The sequence below is a fragment of the Gigantopelta aegis genome, chromosome 3 (assembly GCF_016097555.1).
Source record: "Gigantopelta aegis isolate Gae_Host chromosome 3, Gae_host_genome, whole genome shotgun sequence".
In the NCBI taxonomy this organism is placed as follows: Eukaryota; Metazoa; Mollusca; class Gastropoda; order Neomphalida; family Peltospiridae; genus Gigantopelta; species Gigantopelta aegis.
In genome coordinates, this window is record NC_054701.1 from 38938723 (window position 1) to 38961024 (window position 22302).

Genomic DNA, 22302 nt, shown 5'->3' on the forward strand with positions numbered 1-22302 from the left:
TCTTGCAAGATGTACACAACTGAAGTAATTGAATAAAATATTATGAAGTGAACAAAATAATTACTGGTAAATATGTTTTACATCAATCATCCACAGAGCCGGTTTAAGGATCTGCGGGTCCCCTTCCTCTCGGGGAGAGGGGGAAATATGACCTGGGGAAAATAAATGTACATGTCACCATGGGGCCCCCTGAAGCATGGGGCTTGTATCATATGCTACATGTACTACTAGGATAAACCAGCTGTGATCATCCAGCTGCTGTTTAAAGGTGCATTCAACCAGATAAAATCCCACTGACAACAATGCTATTATGTAACTTAGATACTATACGCAATCTTTCAGTCGGCATATATATATATATATATATATATATATATATATATATATATATATATATATATATATATATATATATATACACCATAGTCCTTATTATTTTTAAAAATCCCAAAAACTCCTCCATAAATTTATTGAGAAAATTGGATGTCATTTTGTTCGTTTGGAAAATAGCAGGAAACATCCTTGATTTAATTTGCAATGATATCTGTTAAACATAATACTAGTTAACGTAAAATAACATAACAACACAAACGTACTTGTTAAATAAAAATTAATACATGTCCTTGAAAATATTTCTTCAATAGCAGACATGGCAGTATTCAGTGCTTTATTTACCATTTGGAGAACATCAAAAAACTATCACCTGGTGAGATGCTTTTTGGTACAAAGCTACATTCAAATTTTATACCAATAAATAAAGCTTAATTAAATTAAGAAGCTCCAGTCAACAAACTAGGCTTTTTGTTTTGTTTTTAAAGCATTTGATTGTTAAATATATTCCTGTTACAGATTTTAACAAATGGTCTATTGTCTTTTTTTTAATATGTCCATGTTTGCTATACTGTTTTATTTAACTTTAATTTATTAACAGATTTTTTATCTTTTAAAATTATTTCTATATTTTTCATGTTTTATTTAATTTGTTATTATTATTAAATTGTTTTTACTATAATGCAAACTTTCAAAATCTATGTTCTTGTCTGTACATGCATTTTCTGATGCCTATAATCGTCAACTTATAAATACAGAATAATATTTATAAACTAGAAATCTGCATTCAACTTTTCTCACAAACTAATATTCAGTGGGGGTTTTTAAATCTGAATAACATTTAGATAGTGAAGTATGTATTAGTACTAAAAAAAAAGAAGAGTATTGAAAGATAATTTTGTGTTTCATTATATATAGAAAAAGAAAATAATATAGCAATAAGGAATAAAGTTTTCTGTTCATTGGTCTGGGGGATCCATGAATGATTAACATTAAACACGAGTTTTGCAGAGTAAATACAGAAATTTCATTGCCTAAACAATTCTGCATGAAACTGACTTCGCACACTGTGTATTTGAATTATGTAATTCTTGAATCTTGAAATTTGCAATGTATGCATGTATCATTTAGTATCATGATGTAATGTCCAGCTTTGAAAGGATGCCATGCATCAAAGTTAAGAACCACTGAGATACTACAACTTAACTTCCATTTCTTGGAGTTTCCTATTGAAAAACATTTAAATGAATTGGCTGTTATGACTTTTGCATACATCTGTTTTCTCCAATTGCAACATGAAGTTATGAAGTTTCTTTGTATTGCAAATAATATTTAGTCTTAGTTTTATTGACAGTTTACTTCACCATTTACATTGTTTTATAGTATATGTATTTTTGTTATATATATGTGAAGATCTGTTTATTAAATTATATATTTCTGCACTTTCTTACCCTGATATTTTTACTATTTACCCATCAATAAATAATGTATAACACTGATTTGGCTTTGCGTTTTCTCTGATCATACATTACTTCAGAAGGGCAGGATTTAGCTTAGTTGGTAGAGTGCTCGCCTGATGTGATTGGGTCATCGGGTTGAACCTCCTTGACAGATCCATTGGATTCTTGTTCCCATCCCAACCATTGGCCCAAAACTGGTATATCAAAGGCCATGCTATTTGCTGTCCTGTCTGTGAGAAAATACACATGAACACACACACGCGCACACAGACACACACCACACGGAGACACATATATATAAATTACTTGCTACTGATGGAAAAAATGTAGTGATCATTGCCATTAAAACAGGTAATGGAAGTAGGTTGGGGTGGGGGCACTGGCCCACCCAACTGTGCTAGATCCTTATGCTATCTCCTGTATAATTGGATTAACTAATTTATTTGTAAAATGCTATTTTGTTTATGGCTATCCTGGATTACAACCAAAACTTAGAATGTCATCTGGCATTTTTGAATTCAACATACCTAAATTAATAATGAAAAATCAACTAAATGACAATATCTACTCTAAAATGCCTCAAGTAACATGGCATTTTTTAAAATTCAGACCAAATTTCATCCATACAGTCTTCTTATTCTACTGGCAAGACAAGGATTTTACATACTACAAACACTTGTGTGGCTAAATCACCCCAAGTTGGTGATCCACAAGCTAATCCTCACAAATGGACTTGTCACTCAGAAATTGTGCTAGATCCCACAAGCAATACGAATACTAGCAGACAGTTGAATATTCCCTCTGTGTGGCTAAATACCATGTAATATCACCCCAACTTTATGATCCATAAACTAATCCACCCCAAAAAACAGACATGTCCCTAGTGCAAAACTGAGAACCATGATGTATAGCTTAAGAACCATCAAAATTGTGCTAAGCAGCACAGCTAATACAGATATTAGGAGAGAATTGAGTATACACTATGTGCAGTTAAATACCACATATATATCACCCTAACTTGATGATACATAAACTAATCCAAACCAGAAATAAACATGACACTCCTGTGAAACTAAGCATCATGGCCTATAGCTAAGAACCATCAGATGTGTACTACCAATCAAAGCCAATACAGATACTAAGAGATGATTGTCAATTTTAATATTCACACTGTGGCTAAATAACATGTATATCATGCCAACTTGATGATCCATAAACTAATCCACCCCCAAAATGAACATGCCAATAAAAAAAACCCACAAGCACCATGGCATATAGCCTAAGAACCATAAAAAGTGTGCTAAGCACCACAGCCAATACAGATAGTAGAAGAAGATTCAGTATTTACTACATTTCTTTGTGTATACCATATAATTATATCACCTCTACTTGTTGATCTATAAGCTAATCCACTCAAGAAATGGACATAGCCCGATATCTATTACACCTGTCACTCAATGGCCACAATAACTGTAGTCCAACTAGACGAATCTCAAGTGACAGTTGAGGTAAATCTCTGGTACCATGCCCCCCCCCCCCCCCCCATTATCATATCATGACTTCATGATGTCGCCATGGTCATGTTTATAGTTTGATTTCACTTTTCTATGATTTGTATAGGGAAACAAGTTGGTAATTAATATACTAATTCATTGAGATGACAACTTACATGACATTATGAGCATGAATCCAAGGAGAGTGCTAGGGAGTGCAACACCCCTTCCCCCAAAATTCAGTCACAAAGAATGCATGCTGTGTTTAGCAGATGAATACAATGCGTTTATTGGTTTTTGGTGGGAGTGTACAGTCAGTTCGATGGTCTAGGGGATAAAAAATACAAGTATTTGAGGGCCCGAACCTGTTGGGGGGGGGGGGGGGTATTCTGGGGGTATGCTTCCCCGAAATCTTTTATTTTTATTTCAGGTGTCAAAATAGTGCAGGCGAGGGTGCCCACCACCACTCCGTGGCTCATGCTGTATCGAATATGAACCGATCGAAACTCCCAATTTTTTATCTGACAGTCCACATATATCACGTGACAAAACAAAGTCACGTGACAAAGTGAAAGGAGTCTTGTTCATGATGTTGAGTTTTGGATAGAGTGCAGCTTAATTTACATTCAATCCAAGAATGTTTCGTGTGGGATCTCGGCGAGTTCAAAGACTTGTGAACGGCAGGCTCAGAAACACGGCTGCTGAAGTACAATCTGTTGTACAAGAATTGAACAGCTCGAATGTTTCGTTGCCATTTTCCCGTGCGAACATCGGTCCATTTTTTCAAGACCAGCCCCGACTTGACAACCAATTTACTCAAGATATCACTTTAAAAACATATTTAAAACGGCATGTTCCAAAACAGGTATATTAATTCTGTTGTTTATTGACATTACTATGGGTTGTCACGTCTAAATTATATGTTTTTGGCCTTGTGTTTTGAAACCACATAACGGTCCGATATTTTTAGAGTGGCGACCGGGAAAGTCCAAAGGTCAAACATGAATTTGTATGAAAAAGCGTGAGAGGAGCGTCTGGGTGCATCACCACCACCCATAACTATAGACTTGATATTCAGGGCAAAGACTGATTTTTTTGTTTTGTTTTGTGGGCAAATCCTTCATTACCGGTAAGGGGCCATTCAAATATTACGTAACGTTTAGGGTGGTGGTGGGTGTGTGGGTGTGTGTGTGTGTAAGTCCAAGTGTTATATGGCGTTACAAGGGGTGGGGGTGTATTGAACAGCGTTACTTAACACAATTTTGTTTTCTCTTAAACGTGCCATGCCATGACAACAATATATAATGTAGGTTTTTAGAGGTAAATGTAAACCCAAAACAATTATAAATCAAGCTGAAATGCTTTAATACACCAGACATTTTAATATTGTATTTATATGTTGGTGATCAGTTAAAATGGCGGAAGTGAAAACTCGCGGTTTTTTTTCCATCATACAGCAATACGTCACTTTAAGGACACAGCAGACATTTGCAACATTGTCGCATGCAATTGAAATTGCATGATTGCAAGCAACTTTTTTCTTGTTGCACTGATCCGCACACACATGTGACAACCAGCAATTTTTGTCTAGCAGTGATGACGTGACAGTCAAAATGGCGTTTTTTCCCTGTATTTGTTTGGATCGAGACATGTTCTACCTCATATTTTTTATGATGTAGAAAAGTGAATTTACGTAAAGTAGCACTCAAGTCATCCTGCATAGAATATAACCACAATTTGTGTATAAAGACTATATAAACATCCTGGTATTACCCAGCGCAGATTTCAGCTCTGCAAGACACATCTCCCTTTTAGCCATGTTGCTATATTCAGGGGATGCTGTGTCAAGATGATATGGTATTGTCTACCACATCACCACTAATTCATCCTCTTTTTCTGAAGACCACATGCTGCTGGAGGCTGCCATTTTGAGTCATGTGATCACTATCTATCCGTTCATTGGCGGTTTAAATTATTGCGTCAACCTTTTGTTCATTGAAGGTGCACACGTTTGCGACAGCGTGCAATTACATGCAATAAAATCAAACATGTTTGATCAGAGCAATTTTAATTGCATCGCAGGTCAGCACACACGATGCAACGACATACGAATTTTGTTGTATGCAACAAAAATTGCATTGCAGATCAGCGCACACGATGCAACGACATACGATTTTTGTTGCATGCAACAAAAATTGCACCTTGTTGCAAAGGTCTGCGGTGGCCTTTAATGACATCACTTTAATGATGTCATTGTAGTACACATGGGTATAAATAAACATTGCCACGTTGCTTTGTCTGTGTGTTATCTCCGAGCGTTACATAATATTTTGGAGGGTGTATGGTCTAATGTTACAGGGAGCTACAAGGGGGTGGGTGGGTGTCTAATTTTGATAAAAATAGTGTTACGTAATATTTGAACGGCCCCTAATTATTTTTGCAGATCCTTAAAGGGACATCCCTGAGTTACTGCATTGTAAGATGTTTCCGACTAATACAATATTTCTACGATTAAACTCACATATTATTATTATTTTTTTTTTTTTAGAATTGTATATTCAATGTATTTCTGGTCGTCTTAATATTTGTAAGAAGCCCAAACTGTTGTTTGTCTTCAAATAATTTCGTACGTATGAAAAAAAACTTATTTTAGGAAATAAAATGAAATTTAACATAGTACAAATATTAGAACAATCAAAAACATGTTTAATTTACAGCCACTTATATTTTATGAAAAAAAAAATATTTCATGTGTAATTACAATTGTTAAAAATTGCAGCAAACTCGGGAATGTCCCTTTAAGTTCTTTGTTTTTGAAGGGCAGGACATTCCGGGATTTCCCGTATTTAAGCCCATGCGAAATGAAGCCCATGGGCTTAAAAATGAGAAAATTTTCTAAATTTAAGCCCATGGGCTTAAATACGGATACAAATTTATAATTACCTCCCCTGGGTTACCAAACAATTATATCTTATTTATTAAAAAAAATGAAGGACATAAAATGGAAGATTTAAAACAAAGTATTCATAATTAATATTTTGGGTATATTCTCATTTACATGTTTTTGTTTCATGTTTGTAGTTTCACATAAAATACGTGTAGATGACTGCATCAATGAGAATCATGAAATGGACTTTAATATTAGGCTATAAGAGTTTCCGAGTACGAAACTTCTTGATAGTTTCATTATGTCACTGTTTTCACATATCCATGTGTAAGTTGAAACCGAATTATTCGTTTTATACATTGTATATTTATATTAATCATATATGTAAACAGTTCCCATTTTATTTGTATCAGTGTTTACACATACCATTCTTTGACACCCCAAAACTATGTCATTTTGTTATGTTGACGTTTGAAGTTTATTTAATTTTGCAAAGTTCTGTTTTCAAAATTGTGGGAAAAAAGGGCTGTTAACAAAGTACAATTTCCTAATAGTTAGCCATTTCTTCAGTGGGTTTTAGTGTGTAAAAAAAGAAATTCTTCTAATTTAAGCCCTGGGCCTAATTACGGATAAAAAGTTAACTGAAATACGGAAAATCACGGTAGTGCAGTGATAAACGTTGCATGATGCGTGGTCGGTCTGGGATCGAATCCCATCTGTGGGCCCATTAAGCTATTTGTCGATCCAGCCAGTGCACCACAACTATAATATCAAAGGTCGTGGTATGTGCAATATTGCTACTAATGGAAAAATGTAGCAGGTTTCCACTCTAAGACTAAATATGTCAGAATTACCGAATGTTTGACATCCAATATAGCCGATGATTAAAAAATAAATGTACCCTAATGCAGTCATTAAGCAAAACAAACTTTAACTTTTTTTTTTTTTTTTTTTTTTTTTTTTTGTGTGAGGGGTGTATGTTAGGTTTGGAGCAATATCGGTTTGATAGCGCTATCAATTGTGAGTTATGAAAGAAAATCTGTGTTATAACTTATATGCAGAAGTTTTTGGTGATGGAAATATTTTTTATCAGTGAAAATAAAGCAGTGTTTACAATTCATGTGTTTGCATAAAGTATAAACAATTATCTGTGCCATATGCACCTAACACTAAAAGTTTTAGGTTTTTTTTACCATAATATGTAAACATTCCTGTAACATTCCTACACATCCATTGGTGACATCATCATTTGTTATTTTTGTAACACACACACTAATATTTAACCCATATACGTGCAATAACAATTTAAAAACATATGACTGTCCTAGGTGATGACCAGGTCGCCAGTGCCATACCATCCAAAGAAAAAAACAGAATATAAAGGATGGAAATGTTTTATTTAACAACTCACTCAACACATTTTATTTACGTTATATGGCATCAGACATGGTTAAGGACACACAGATATTGAGAGAGGAAACCTGCTGTCACCACTTCATGGGCTACTCTTTTTCGATTAGCAGCAAGGGATCTTTTATGTGCACCATCCCACAGACAGGACAGCACACACCATGACCTTTGATATACTAGTCGTGGTGTACTGACTGGAACGAGAAATAGCCCAAGGGGCCCACCGATGGGGATTGATCTCAGACCGACCGCGCATCGAGTGAGTGCCTTACCACTGGACTACATCCCGCCCCCTAGATACATTATAAAACAACTCATGTAATATTCTCTATCTGCTCACCTACTACATGCGTTTGAACTATGAAGGATCATATAATATATAATTTAGTCTGAGGTAAGAAGAATTATAAACTATTCTTTTATTAAATTAATTGTGTTTTTCAGTTTTTGGCAGAGATTGAAACAGACTTGGAACTGTTTGGTGGTCGAGTTGCCACGGATATTTATGACCTGTCTCTGCGCTGTGAACGAGAGCCCCCTTACCTTGAGCATTTTGATGCCTGGGGGAAGCGTATTGACTGTCTGGTGACCTCACCGGCTTGGCAGAAACTGCATGACATCTCGGCCGAAGAAGGATTGATCGCTATTGCATATGAAAGAAAATATGCAGAATGGAGGTAAGCAACCCATGCTATTAAAGGAACATTCCTGAGTTTGCTGCATTGTAAGATTTTCTGACTAATAAAATATTTCTACGATTAAAATTACAAATTAAATATATTTTCTTGTTTAGAATATCAGTGTGTATATTCAATGTGTTTCTGGTCGTCTTAATATTTGTAAGAAGCCCAAACTGGATTTTGTCTTCAAATAATTTTGTACGTAAAAAACCCACAATATTTTAGGAAATAAAATGAAATTTAACGTACTGGTAATAAAAACATTAAAAGATCAGAAACATGTTTAATATACAGCCACTAATATTTTATGCAGAAAAATATATTTGATGTGTAATTACAACCGTTAAAAAGTCTCTGTTAGTTGATGACATCTTAAAAATTGCAGCAAACTCTGGAATGTCCCTTTAAGAAAATGTCTATGGCTAAAAAGATGTCCTGAAAAAGAAATAGAATATAGTACATGAAGATAGTACATGAAGATGGCACAACAATCTCCATGGCATTACTGATTGCCATGGGCAGTTGCATGGGTTGAGTGAGACATTTCATTTCATTTCAACTTATTTTTTGGGCTTATATCCAATTAAGGTTCAAACATGCTGTCCTGGGCACACACCTCAGTTATCTGGGCTGTCTGTCCAGGACAGTGGGTTAGTTGTTAGTTTGTTAGTGGTTAGTTAGAGAGAAGAGGGTATAGTGGCCTTACACCTACCCATTGATCCCTTAAGAACTCACTCTGGGTTGGAGCCGGTACTGGGCTGCGAACCCTGTACCTACCAGCCTGTAGTCTGATGGTTTAACCACGACACCACTGAGGCCGGTTGAGTGAGACAATTCATTATTGGTCTTATTGCCATGTTTTCTTTATACTTGTACATTTTAATGTACTGATCCTAAATAACATCATAGGAATGAATGAATGAAATGTTTTATTTAATGTTGCACTCAACACGTTTTATTTTCGGTTATATGGCGTCAGACATATGGTTAAGGACCACACAGATTTTGAGAGAGGAAACCTGCTGTCGCCACTTCATGGGCTACTCTTTTCGATTAGCAGCAAGGGATCTTTTATATGCACTATCCCATAGATAGGATAGCACATACCACAGCCTTTGATGTACCAGCCGTGGTGCACTGGCTGGAGCGAGAAATAGCCCAATAGGCCCACTGATGGAGATCGATCCCAAACCAACCGCACATCAAGCGAACACTTTACCACTGGGCTACGTCTCGCCCTAACATCATAGGAGACTGTTTAAGAACAGTATGAGGTTAGATCTGCTGAAAGCAGTTCGGCTACATGTAAGTCCAGGCTAAGTCCAGGATTTGACAAATCCATTAACCCTCGGTCGCAGCTAGTGAATATTTGGTGTGGGCTGGTGGAAATTATCAGCTATGTTACTATAATACATAGGGTGCTAGCCATAGCTTCTGTGAGGGCTAGTGACTTTCTCATTTGTCAAACACTGGCTTAGTACAATTGTAATCATCAAAAGTAGGCACAAGTTGCAACAGCCTAAGCCATGGAAATGTGCTGCCTACACCTACTGTTATTAAAGAACACCCTGTATAAAATAATTGTAGATACTTATTACCATGGCGATTGCACTGATTTATCAACCTAACTGCAGTTCAGATTGCAATATAATTTGTTGAAAAATATGAGCGTAGCTTAGTAACTAAAAATGTTTTTTATTATAACAGTCTTAACCAAATAATGACTTATTTACTGTAGGTTTTGCTATTGGGCAAAAGACATGGTGTTTGAATTCCCCATCTTCAAACTTAATGGAAGGAAATGTTTTATTTAACGATGCACTCAAACTTAATGGATGCCCACTAATTATGATTGTCTTCCTTTTTAGTCGTCTGTATCAGATGTGCAAATTGTATCTTTTCTTCCCATCATCTGGGTTGTATAGCTGTCCATTAGCAATGACAGATGGAGCAGCTAAGATAATTGAGGTATTCAACATTAGGTACGGAACTCCAATGAAAATGCACCATACAGTTGTTACTGCCATCACATGAGAGAGATTGCTATAAAACACAATAACCCTAACCTTTGAATTAAATTTTTGGGTTATTAATTGCCTACCAGAATACAGCAAGTTATACAAAATAAGTTAAGTGTATTGTTATTTCTTCTTATATTCTTTTTGCAAACACAAATCTGACTACATTTTCAATGGAGTTCAGTATTTATAGGATATTAAACTTCTGTTTTGTATCTTTCTTTTTTTTCTTAATTTCTTTTCTTAATTTTTTTTGTATGTCCTGAGTGAAATAATTTTAAGTTGTCACGATTCTGTCACAGGTCAAGTCCCTTACTATCCAGAGATTGAACCCATAATAGACATGCCTGAAACCCTAGTGGTATAGGGGCATGATAAAACAGTTCAAGTTCAAGTTATCACATGACATTGAACATTATTTCATGAGGGACATAAATATGATAAGAAATGGTAGCGAGTTTAATGTCATATTTATTACCTATAATCGATCTTAATTTATTTCACTCAACTCGTTTGGTTGACGTTCCTGTAAGTTTGTAGTGTGCCAATTGATGACATCATCGTGTGATGTCAAAGTGCTATATCCCACTTGGCGTTTAGTGGGACGTATCACTTTGATATATGGGTAATAAATTAAAAAAATTCCAGCACAGTTGCAATGCATTATGTTATGCCTAGTGGATCTGCTGCAATTTATTCTCAATAACTAAGAGTCATCATTCACAACTATTAACATTTTCATGAGGATATAACCCATACATTTTGGGAATAGTAATGAAGAAATGTTTTATTTTAATGGCATACTGAACACATATTTAATTACGGTTATATGGCATTGGGCATGCATGGTTAAGTACCACACTGATAATGAGAGAGCAAAACCGCTGCTGCCACTCTTTTTCGAAAAGCAGCAAGGGATCTTTTACATTCACCATCTTACAGACAGGATAGTACATACCATGGCTTTTGTTACACCAGTTTTGGAGCACTAGTTGGAATGAGAAATATCCCAGTGACCTAAATGGAAGGGGATCAGTCCTAGATTGAGATGCATCCTATATTCCGTCCCACAGGGATCACATTTTGTTTTCATCCTATGTAATTTACTACAAGTTATTTATTTTCGAGCCAATTGATTTGTAAATTGCATACACAAATTGTATTTCTTTGTTATTTCCAAAACACTTTTACTTTTCTTCTTACGTCAAACCAGACTGAAATTATTTACAGAAAACATTTTAATAGAATGATGGGACGGACCATAGATTGATATGCATCCTAGATTGACATGCATCCTAGATTGAGATGCATCAAGCGAACACTTCACCACAGGGCTACATTCTGCCGAAACCTGCATACGTTTAAAGACATTGTGAGAGACTTGAGTCTAGACTTTAAAAGTTTTATAATCATGGGACCTGATTCTAATTTAACAAGTTTATTGAAGATCCGGGTCCATGCTTAATCTTAATCTCTAGTGATGTCAAATGCATACAATTCGTATAGCGTTTCCATGATGTTAAAGTCTCAGACTATTTATTAGAGTCTTGAGTCTAGACTCTAAAAGTTGTATAAGCACCATGGCCCTGTTCCAAGAAACGAACTTAGCCCTAAGATCACCTTAAGTGCATAACTACCTTATGTACTTAAGGTGATCGTAGCACTAAGATCGCTTCGTGGAACGAGGCCCAGGCCTGATGTAGTGTGTCCGTATTTCAGTCAATTCAGGACAAGACCCCATGGCTCATGGAGAGGGCGTATCGGAGGCTAACATCGCGGGATCCAAGTCAGTTTTGGACGTCTGGTCAGTGGATGACTGAACGGAAAGGCGGATCTGATGTCGGTTAGTGTGATCAGTGACAGCACTCATCAGAGGAAAGGAATGTTGGTTTAATGACACATCACCACATTGTTTAATCAGAGGTAGTTTAGGCCACAAAAATCAATCAAGATTTAAATACATGGCACATCCATAACTATAGAAGTTTATATGTGCTGTTTTTATCTACAATATTTGTAGTTAGAGAAGGCTGCATATTGCCATGCACTGATTCTTATGGGTTTTTTCTATCATTAGTGAAATAAGTTAGACTAGGTATGACATTCAGCTGTGACGTAGTTTACATATGAGTACCAGTCACCACCAGGATATGTACAGTGAAACCCTTCTAAACTGGACACCTTTGGGACCAAGTAAAATGTCTGGTTTTAAGAGGTATCTGGTTTAGAGAGGTTAAGTTCTATACTGATTTTTAAAAAAGGACCGTGAAAAATGTCCTGTTTTGGGGGAATTCCAGTTTACATAGGGTCTAGTTTTGAGAGGTTACACTGTATTTACTATTACTAAAATAAACATCATATTTTATGCTGATGTGGTAATTAATATATTTCAAAGAAAACTAATTATTTTGGCTAACTAATATAGTAATATTTACATATTTAAACACAATTTTACAACAAAAATAATTTATTCCAACAATTTGACTTGTATAAAATGAAGTCCATTCTTTTCATTATTAAATCCAAGTATTTATTGTAATGAGGAATAATATTCAAGATTATATAATTGTTTATTCTTGTGTGTTTACAGCTGGGGGAACAGAAACGGTTGCCAAACTGCAGCCAGATGGTAGCTACACTCTCCATGGTTACAAGTGGTTTTCCTCGGCTAATGATTCAGACATGGCGTTCACATTGGCACGTCCTTTGGATGATGATGGGAGTACCATTATGGTAGGTTTACAGTAATGTTACAGTATGCTTACACAGTTTCTTTTAATATGAATGCAGTGAAGTTTCTCTAAACCAGACACCTATGGGACCCAGGGAACATTTTGTTTTCAAAAACTTGATTAGCAATATTCCTAATCAATTGAAAGTCGATTAGCATCTACTGTTTAATGTTTTAAAATGATGTAGCAATCTTTGAAACTTGCGTAGTGAATTAGGACACCATACTGAACAAAATGTTCCTTGGGACCATTTAAAATGTCTGGTTTTAGGGGGTATCTGGTTTAGAGTGGTTCTGTTCTGAAATGATATTTAAAAAGGGATCATGAGAAAATGTCGGATTTTGAGAGGATTCTGGTTTACTAAAAGTCCAGTTTTGATGATTTCCATAACGGTCAAACTGCATTATCTCGAAGTTGAAAGGATCACACCAAATGGTGCTTCATGATTATAAGACTCCATCATATGTGGTCATGTGGGATAGAAAAAGTACATCCGAGGTGGTGAAAATTTCGACCTGGGACGAGGTTTGCATATGATGGAGTCTTTTTCTGTCATTCATTTGGTAAATAAAGCATTATTTTACACAAACAGAAAAAGATGGCTGAACAAGTAACTCTTTTATTTGACCATTTTATCATAAATAAACTACACTATCGTAATTGCCATGTTTGTTTCAATCTTTAACTAGATCTTTTAAAATGAAGGTTTTAGAAACAAAACATTAATTTAAAAATGTGTTTTATGACCTCACATCACCATCTCACATTAATTAATATGACGTCATGTATTACCAACGACGTCATGTTAAACACAAGCGCGTGATATCCTGTGTAAAATAGAAATTTCTTATACAGCTTTCTTTCATGGGGTAGCTCTGTCCTATATACCCGAGGATGAGAGAAATACATGTATACATAGTTGTTGGTGCAAATTATGCAATTTGTTAGGATTGTGATCGCAGCTGGTTTATCGTAGTAGCACATGTAGCACGTGTTACAGGCCCCGTGCTTCGGGGGGTGGGGGGGGGGGTGGCTGGCTCACGGTGATGTGTACATTTATTTTCCTCAGGTAATTTTTCCCCTCTTCCCGAGAGGGTTGCAAAATATATATCCTGGGTAGGGGGCCCCTCTGTTATTTGTGCTACAGGCTCCACGGATCCTTAAACCAACACTGATTGGGAGATAATGGAGGTCAAGGTGAGATATGAAATACATGTACCGTACATGATCTATGACAAACATATACAGTCATGTACATGCAGCCATCACCATTTGAAAATGTAAATGACACTTTAATTTAACTGTTGACTTAAAGTGAAACTTATCACTTTCATTTTGATTTACATTTCAGGGCACAAAGGGACTGTCTTTGTTTTACCTGGAAGTGAACGATGAGAATGGTAACCTAAACAATATTGAGGTGCAGAAGCTGAAAAACAAACTGGGCACACGGCAGCTTCCCACAGCCGAGTTGTTACTTGATGGTACCAAGGCATTCAAGGTAATAAATTCATTACAGTGTTTTATAATGTAAATCAGAAAATTATTCCACACAAAAAATAAACAATATAATAAATCATCATTCCAACAGTACATGTGTATCGACTTATTTTAACAATATCAATATTATTTAATGTATATCATACACATATAACTTTGCCACCCCCCCCCCCCCCCCAATTTTTTTTTATAATATTGGAACCCCAAATTGAAGAATAATGGACATCAATCTCATTGCAATTGCATTAAAAAATATATCTTTGATCATAAATTGGTTAATTTTGTTGAGGGGGAGTGTATAATAATGTGTCAGAAATGCTAAAACTACAATGTACATGATGACCATTATGTAGCCTACCTGCTACATGTCCATTGGGCTATTTCTTGTTCCAGCCAGTGCACCACGACTGGTATATCAGAGGCCGTGGTATGTACTACCCTGTCTGTGGGATGGTGAATATAAAAGATCCCTTGCTGCTAATTGAAAAAGAGTAGCCCATGAAGTGGCGACAGTGAGTTTCCTCTCTCGGTATCTGTGTGGTCCTTCACCACATGTCTAATGCCATATAACCATAAATAAAATGTGTTGCTGAGTGAGTTGTTAAGTACAATATTTCCTTCCTTCCTTCCTACCTGCTACATAACCTATAACTGATCTTCATTCATATATTCATATCCTATTTTTCAATTAAAAAAATTCTAATATTAGGATATGTTGAACGTGTTACATGTATTAAATTACCTCTTTAGAACACATCACTGAAATTAATACTTCAGTAGTGATCCCCATCAGTTTACACAAGCTTGAATGATCTCCATTATGTTAATGAACATTAATGCACTGTATTTAACAAAATAAGTCGATGAATATGATGAATATAGATGTAGAAAAACACAGTGTAAAAGTAAACTAGAAGTTATAGTAACAGCCATACAAAAAGGTCCATAGTTTTGGTAAAGTACCGGTTATATTGTGCTGTGTTTGCGAACAGGTATCGGAGGACGGTCGTGGCACTGCGGCTATATCCAACATGTTGATGTTGACTCGGATTCACAACACCACTGGTGCAGCAGCCAGCATGAGAAGGTAATACTCTTTGCAGTAAACTAGTCACAGAAAATTCATGATAGTTTGGTTACTGTGCGGCCATCAAAAAAGTAGGTTTTCCATAACTTTACAAACCATTTCAGTATTTTTAAATTTGATTTGATTTAATTTTTAATTTAATTTTCATTAATATTATTTAATGACATTTTAGGGGTGGGATGTAGCCCAGTGGTAAAGCGCTCGCTTGATGCACGGTCGGTCTTGGGTCGATCTCTTTGTCGATGGGCCCATTGGGCTATTTCTCGTTCCAGCCAGTGCACCACAACTGGTATATCAAAAGCTGTGGTATGTGCTATCCTGTCTGGGATGGTGCATATAAAAGATCCCTTGCTAGTAATGGAAAAAATGTAGCAGGTTTCTTCTCTAAGACTATATGTCAAAATTACCAGATGTTTGACACCCAATAGCCGATGATTAATAAATCAATGTTAAACAAAACCAAACTTCAATAACATTTTAAACATTTAATTTAATGATGTAGTAATTTAATTCAGTTCAGTTCGATTCGATTCAGTTTAATAAATTATTTTTCCATCCCAACCAGTGCCCCATAGCTAGTATATTAAACACCATGGTGTCCTGGTTGTGAGAAATTGCATGTAAGACATCTCTTACTGCTTATTGTTAGGATAGTCTAATTTTGTTTTATTTAAAAACAAATATTATGTTGGCAAAAAAGAAGAAAAAAGAAGAGGAAATCATGGGTGCAAAAAGAAGTAAGTGATTTGATTATGTTAGTAAGTTACAGGTTACAGCAAACCATATATTTTTAAGGTTGGCCTAATGGAAAACAAACTATTTGAATGAGTGTCTGGTAAAAAAGGAATGGTGCATAAACGTTTTCTCATTAGCTTTTATGTACCGTTATATTTTATTTCAATCATATGAATGCACCATATAATACCATTTAACAGTATAAACTTTAAAAATTACATACTTCAGATAGATGATTGATTTAAGATCAATAAACAACCCATTCCCTTCTTGCCAGACAATCACTTATTATTGTCATACATTTGCTTTCAGACATAGAAAAACCCACCTAAAATCAGCAACACAAGAGGCAATGAATTTTGTCCAGCACAGCTTTCTGTGTTGCAACTACAGTAATCTCCTTTGTTTTAATTGCCAGGTGTCAGATGATGGCAGGGGTGTGGCATCTATCATCAGTGTGTTGACACTAACCAGGATGCACAACACAATGTTGGCATCGGCCCACATGAGAAGGTTTCCTCATAATGTCACTCTGTCTTTGTTTTCCTAGCAATAACAAACAGAGAGTATGATTTATATTCTGTATAGCATATTCCCTTCTCAAAACAATATGAAAAATAATAAATGTTTGCTGTCTTAAGATCAATTCCTATTGATTGATCAACAAAAACAATTTCCCTTCTCATTCAATACTCCACAATTGGTATTACCAATCCTTAACCATATGTCTGACGCCATATAACCGTAAATAAAATGTGTTGAGTGTGTCGTTAAATCAAAACATTTCCTTCCTTTGGTATTATTAGTTTGTGGTGTATATGCTGTCCTATCTGGTAAATCAAATTATTAAAGATCTTATGCTGCTGTTTGATACTAAAAGCCTGTTTAGCAGAAATGTGTTTTCTCTCTCACCTTCAAGAACATTTGTTACCCTATTATAAACTTAATTCTATTAGACATGAAAAAGCTGTAGTTTAAAATGTGCTGAGGTGTTGCACACAAAACATCTGTCAGTATTGTTCATTTGTTATTTTCACTGACCTAAGGCTATCCTTAAAGAATGGTTTGCTGTAACCAACTCCATTATTTAAAATAATAATAAATATATGGTGAAAGGAATTAAGATTTATAAAAAAGTGTTGGGTCAGTTTTTGATGCATTCAGTGTGTTATCACAGATGTGTTTCTTTAAGGTTGGTTTAGGCTGTTCAGTACTTGTTGTCACTTGAGTTCTGAACATTTTGTTTTTAGAATAGTGAACCTAGCCAGAGATTACAGCACTCGGCGGCAGGCTTTTGGAAACGTTCTCAAGAACTATCCACTTCACGTCCAGACACTAGCTAGAATGGAGGTTGGTTTATGGATATTTTAATCAAGTTTGTGATACATGGTTTTTGTCTTGCCTGAAAAGAAAATACAGGTAATTGAGCTAAGACAGTGACTGCATAATCCGAACTGATCTGTTGGTATGGGTCTTGCAGTGATGACCGATTGTTTGATGATGACTTAGAACGATGTCACCATGCAGTTGTTGAGTTTATGATCAAAGCTGTTTCTAGAAGTGGATGGTGTAATTCATTCTTGAATTTACTAACAATGACATTTAATGACGGTCAATTGGTGTCAAAATAACTAATTTATGTTTTACACCTTAAAAGGTTAATAGAATGTTAGTTGCAGAAGTAGACAACTATCATTGAGTAAACTAACTGTTATAAAAATGAACAAAACAATTCTAGAGATCAGAGAACAGTTTACTCTTTGGTGTTATAAAAACACTATTAAACAAATCTTTAAAAAATCAGAGTTGTGAGACCTTTGAGTCCATTTTGGCATGTATTAGTCAAATAAGTGGCCATGGAGCAGGTTACTTCATTTGTTTACAGAGCTGTCCATCTGTGGCAATTCTGAGAAAATTAGAAGTCAGGGGCCAGGGACTGCAGGCTCTTGGTCTGGTCCTAGTCCCAGACCCTGATCAAGGGATCCATGAGGCTAATCACCCTGGGTAAAACAGGGTTCTTGTTTGTTTGTTGAAGCCCAAAATGGAGATATCTAAAAATCAAAATACCAAAATACAAATCACTATTATAAAATAGTTTATTTTTAAAAAACGTTAGATTATAGTAGTGTTGCGTGATCTTTCTTACAAATATGTGACAGTTGACAGGTAGGCCTATGTGTTTCTGATAAAACAATCTGCTACACATATTTTTTTTCAAGGTTGAAACGCGGGCTGCCTGCCTGATGACGTTTGAGGTGTCTCGTCTTCTAGGCCGTGAAGATGTGGATGTTGCCTCTGAACATGAGAAGCAACTACTGCGTCTGTTGACACCTCTAGCCAAACTGTACACTGGAAAACAGGTAATAGTTAATTGGAAATATAATACTCTAAATTATTACTTTTTTATTTTAGTATTTTTCTGCTCCTTTTCTTATTGTAAATGTTATTTTCTTCAATTTACAATAAATTACAACTTTCATATATTTTTATATTTTTCTGCTAATTTTTTTTGCTGTTTGTGATTAAAATAGCCTCTTGGTTTCAAGAGATTTCTCGAAAGCTCGTCAGTTTGGAAGTGATCGAGTGCTTTTGTATATAATCCAAATTAGAAATAATTGCCAAAGAATGGCACATCATCAGAAGAAAATTAAACTGGATGGTCTATTCTAAAAGCTTTATATAAACACTAAAAATATACTTGATATTGCAGCTTTAATAATGTTCATTTTTTACATGCAGTGTATGGAAGTCGTCTCTGAAGGGCTGGAGAGTTTTGGAGGTCAAGGTTACATCGAAGATACTGATTTACCAAAGCTGCTCCGGGATTGTCAGGTATTTTCAAAGCATTTTGTTTTAGTAAACAGAAATGTGTGCACTGAGAATTACATTGTGCATATAACTACAGATCTATCATGTGTTTCATAGAGGCATTCCACGTTATTGACCACCATATCTGCAGAAATGGTCAGTTAGTGTTTTAATAATATAAAATTTGCATCACAATTTAAGTATGATGAAATGAGGAGAAATTTCACAAGTGATTTAATGTTAAGTTTCAATTCTTTGAGATTTCAATTCAGCCAAAATATAATTTTGTGCTTGTATTTAATTAAAATCCAACTACACTGTCCTGGGCACACAACTTAAATAACAGCTGTGTTCAGGATATAGGTTAGTGGTTGGTGAGAGAGAACAATTTGACCCTGTGTTGAAGCCACTATTGTGAGAAGAACTTAACATTCACCAGCCTAAAACACCAAGCTATTGAGGCCAGGTGCTAACTATTTGAGAATGTCTAATTATTACTAAGGTTTAGTTGTGACTATTTTCAATTTATGTTCAGGTTTTAACCATCTGGGAAGGCACCACAAACATTCTGTCACTTGATGTGTTGAGAGCTATAGCCAAGTCTAAGGGAAAGGCCTTGCAGTCATTTCACGAGGATATTGAAACCAAACTGGCATCAGCTGCAGATAATGGTGATCTGAAGACTGCAGCAGAGAAGGTCCGACAGGCGTCGGGAACCATCCTGCAGTTTGCTGGAAAAAATGCATCAAGTTTGGAATTTGCTGCCAGAGATTTTGCTTACAGCCTTAGTAGAACATATATGGGTAAGAAAACAATAGTTTGTTAGTGCATTATGTATCCACAGAATCGTGGTATGTCATAAACCCACTGAATCTTCATATGCCTGTAACCTACTGAATCTTACTCAGTAACCCAATGACCACCTCTCCCAACTGACGTTAATTAGTAGATACCAGTCGGAGAGAAAAGGAATCTGTAAAAGTTTAATTTAACCGTGGCAGGCTGCCTTTACTTGAAGAATAAAAAACATTTTTTTCAAAAGGTTAATAAAACTTACGGCAGTATACTATCCTTCCTTCATATTCTGTAACACACACCCTCACACCTCCAGAGTATTATGCAAGTATTGAAAGGCCCCTAAGATCTTTAATGTTTTTTTTCTTGCAGGATCTTTACTGATAGAACAAGCTGCCAGTTCCTATGCATCAGAAAGTGATGTATACACAGCTCAAAGGTTAGTTTTTTAAATATTTGTTTGTATCTACTAAATGGTCTTACAAAAAGTATTACATAAAAAATATAATGCATTTAATTTGTTCCAAAAATGATTTTATTCAACCAGCCACATATATAATTGAATTATTGTTACATATAGGTGCATGTGCAGTGTTGGGTTTGGGGGTTGAAACCCACCCCTCCTCAAACAAATTTCTGGGGGATTTTCTGGGGAGCATGTTTCGACCTCCCTCCCCCCATATAAAGTTTGCTCACCAGTCTAGACTAAAATTCCTGCACATGTGCCTGACATACCTATTGATAAGAAAATATGTTCTTTTTGTGCAGTAGTTTTAATGAAATGAGTATAATGAAGTAATGGTTGGTTTGTTTCAGGTGGTGTGAGAAAGACTTGACACCAGTTTCCTCTCACTTCTCAAACAGTGCCTACACGCAGGATGCCACCGACTCCAACTTCAGCCTAGTGTTCGACGGCTACCTGCACCCCAGCAGACTCTAGACATTGCGAGCACTTCCAGTGGATCTGGACAGAATTCTGCGGTGTTCTGTTGCACCAATACAGAAAAACCTGCTCATACAGACACTGATGTTAAGTAGCTGTCTGGTTTAAGTGGCTACCTTATTTCTCTAGTATTCTATGACCGATGAACTTGCTCAAGCAGTTGATTCTGTGAAGCAGCAGGAGGTCATTCTTAATATTCTCCCAAGTCATATAAGAGACTGTTCAACAATTGTGTAATGCTCTAAGATTGTGGTGATGTTATGTTTTAGAATTACAAAATGTTATATTAGTAGGGAGTAAAACAATTGCCAGATTTTGCATTAGGTAATAGTATAGTACAAACTGATTATATATTAAAGGGACTTTTTAACAAGTATTAATGCTTGTATATTAATCAGGTTTTTGATCATCCTAGTGTTTGTACTAGATCAAACTTCATTTTATTTCCTAATAATTATGTAATTTTTCTTATTATTGGAATACCAAATCCTGTTTGTTTCTTACACATATTAGAATGGTCAGAAACACTTGGAATACACAGACACTGATATTCTAAACACTATATTTAATATGTAATGTTGATCATTACAGAATTTTATTAGACAAAAACATCTTACAATGGAGCACACAGGATAGTCCCATTAAGCAGATGTCTATTTACCTGTATGTCAGCTTTTGACACTGCTTAAAGAGAGAGCTTGGCTCAGGTTTCAGTATTTATCCTATAACTTAGACATAATGCCATAAACTCATTATTAACTCTGTTAGTGTTTTACTGTCAATGGGTCATTTGTTTACAGCCAACAAGACTTGTATACCTGAGCATAATGTTTAGATGAGATTTAGTTGAAGTGAGCGACGTCAAACTACATTTGTGCCAATTGCGATAACATCAGTCATGTCAAACTACATTTATATTAATTGCAATAATGCCGTATTACCAGTGAGGTGACTGATTTACTAAATATCAAATTAAAATGTTAAAGGATAAATAGAATTATCATATAATATCTTACATTTTCAGTGCAATCAAAGTATGTGATATTTTTCAGATCACATACTTTAAGAATTTGATAACTTTGCAAATTAGATGTAAATTAGTCGAGGTCTCGGCACTAGGTTTATTGAAATTTAAGCAAACGTACTTGGGTGACACTCCATGATTGACGTATGCATTCATAGTCATCAAATAAAAACATTTCAATGGCAGTTTGACACTGAAAGCTGTCCAGCATTCAGAAAACAAAAAACATTAGGCATAACTTTATTTTGATGTAAGGACATCCAAAATGACATCATTCGAGTTTGACGTCATTTCCGTTAAAAAATACACACCGCGCCACATATTCTTACGTCATTTGAATATCTAGTAATGGCGGACTGGAATTAAAGTTGCGTGTACAGTTTACAAAAACACGTATTAA

General features: G+C 35.6%; 1 protein-coding gene across 1 annotated transcript; it reads left to right on the forward strand.

The window, feature by feature from the left end:
* Positions 1–3868: 3868 nt before the first annotated feature.
* LOC121390145 (acyl-CoA dehydrogenase family member 11-like) lies at positions 3869–21936 on the forward strand. The gene is made up of 13 exons (XM_041521895.1): positions 3869–4148; positions 8025–8257; positions 10129–10228; positions 11998–12121; positions 12869–13011; positions 14362–14511; positions 15503–15597; positions 17583–17682; positions 18552–18692; positions 19072–19164; positions 19676–19943; positions 20308–20374; positions 20752–21936. The coding sequence occupies exons 1-13, from the start codon at positions 3921–3923 to the stop codon at positions 20873–20875; spliced, it is 1866 nt and encodes a 621-aa protein (XP_041377829.1). The 5' UTR covers positions 3869–3920; the 3' UTR covers positions 20876–21936.
* The last annotated feature ends 366 nt before the right edge of the window (positions 21937–22302 follow it).

Bases quoted from the DNA above. Each gene is read 5' to 3' on its own strand.
- LOC121390145 (XM_041521895.1), top strand. From the start codon at position 3,921: ATGTTTCGTGTGGGATCTCGGCGAGTTCAAAGACTTGTGAACGGCAGG. The intron at 17,683-18,551 runs GTTGGTTTATGG...TTTTTTTTCAAG, and splicing joins AGACACTAGCTAGAATGGAG to GTTGAAACGCGGGCTGCCTG. The intron at 18,693-19,071 runs GTAATAGTTAAT...TTTTACATGCAG, and splicing joins AACTGTACACTGGAAAACAG to TGTATGGAAGTCGTCTCTGA.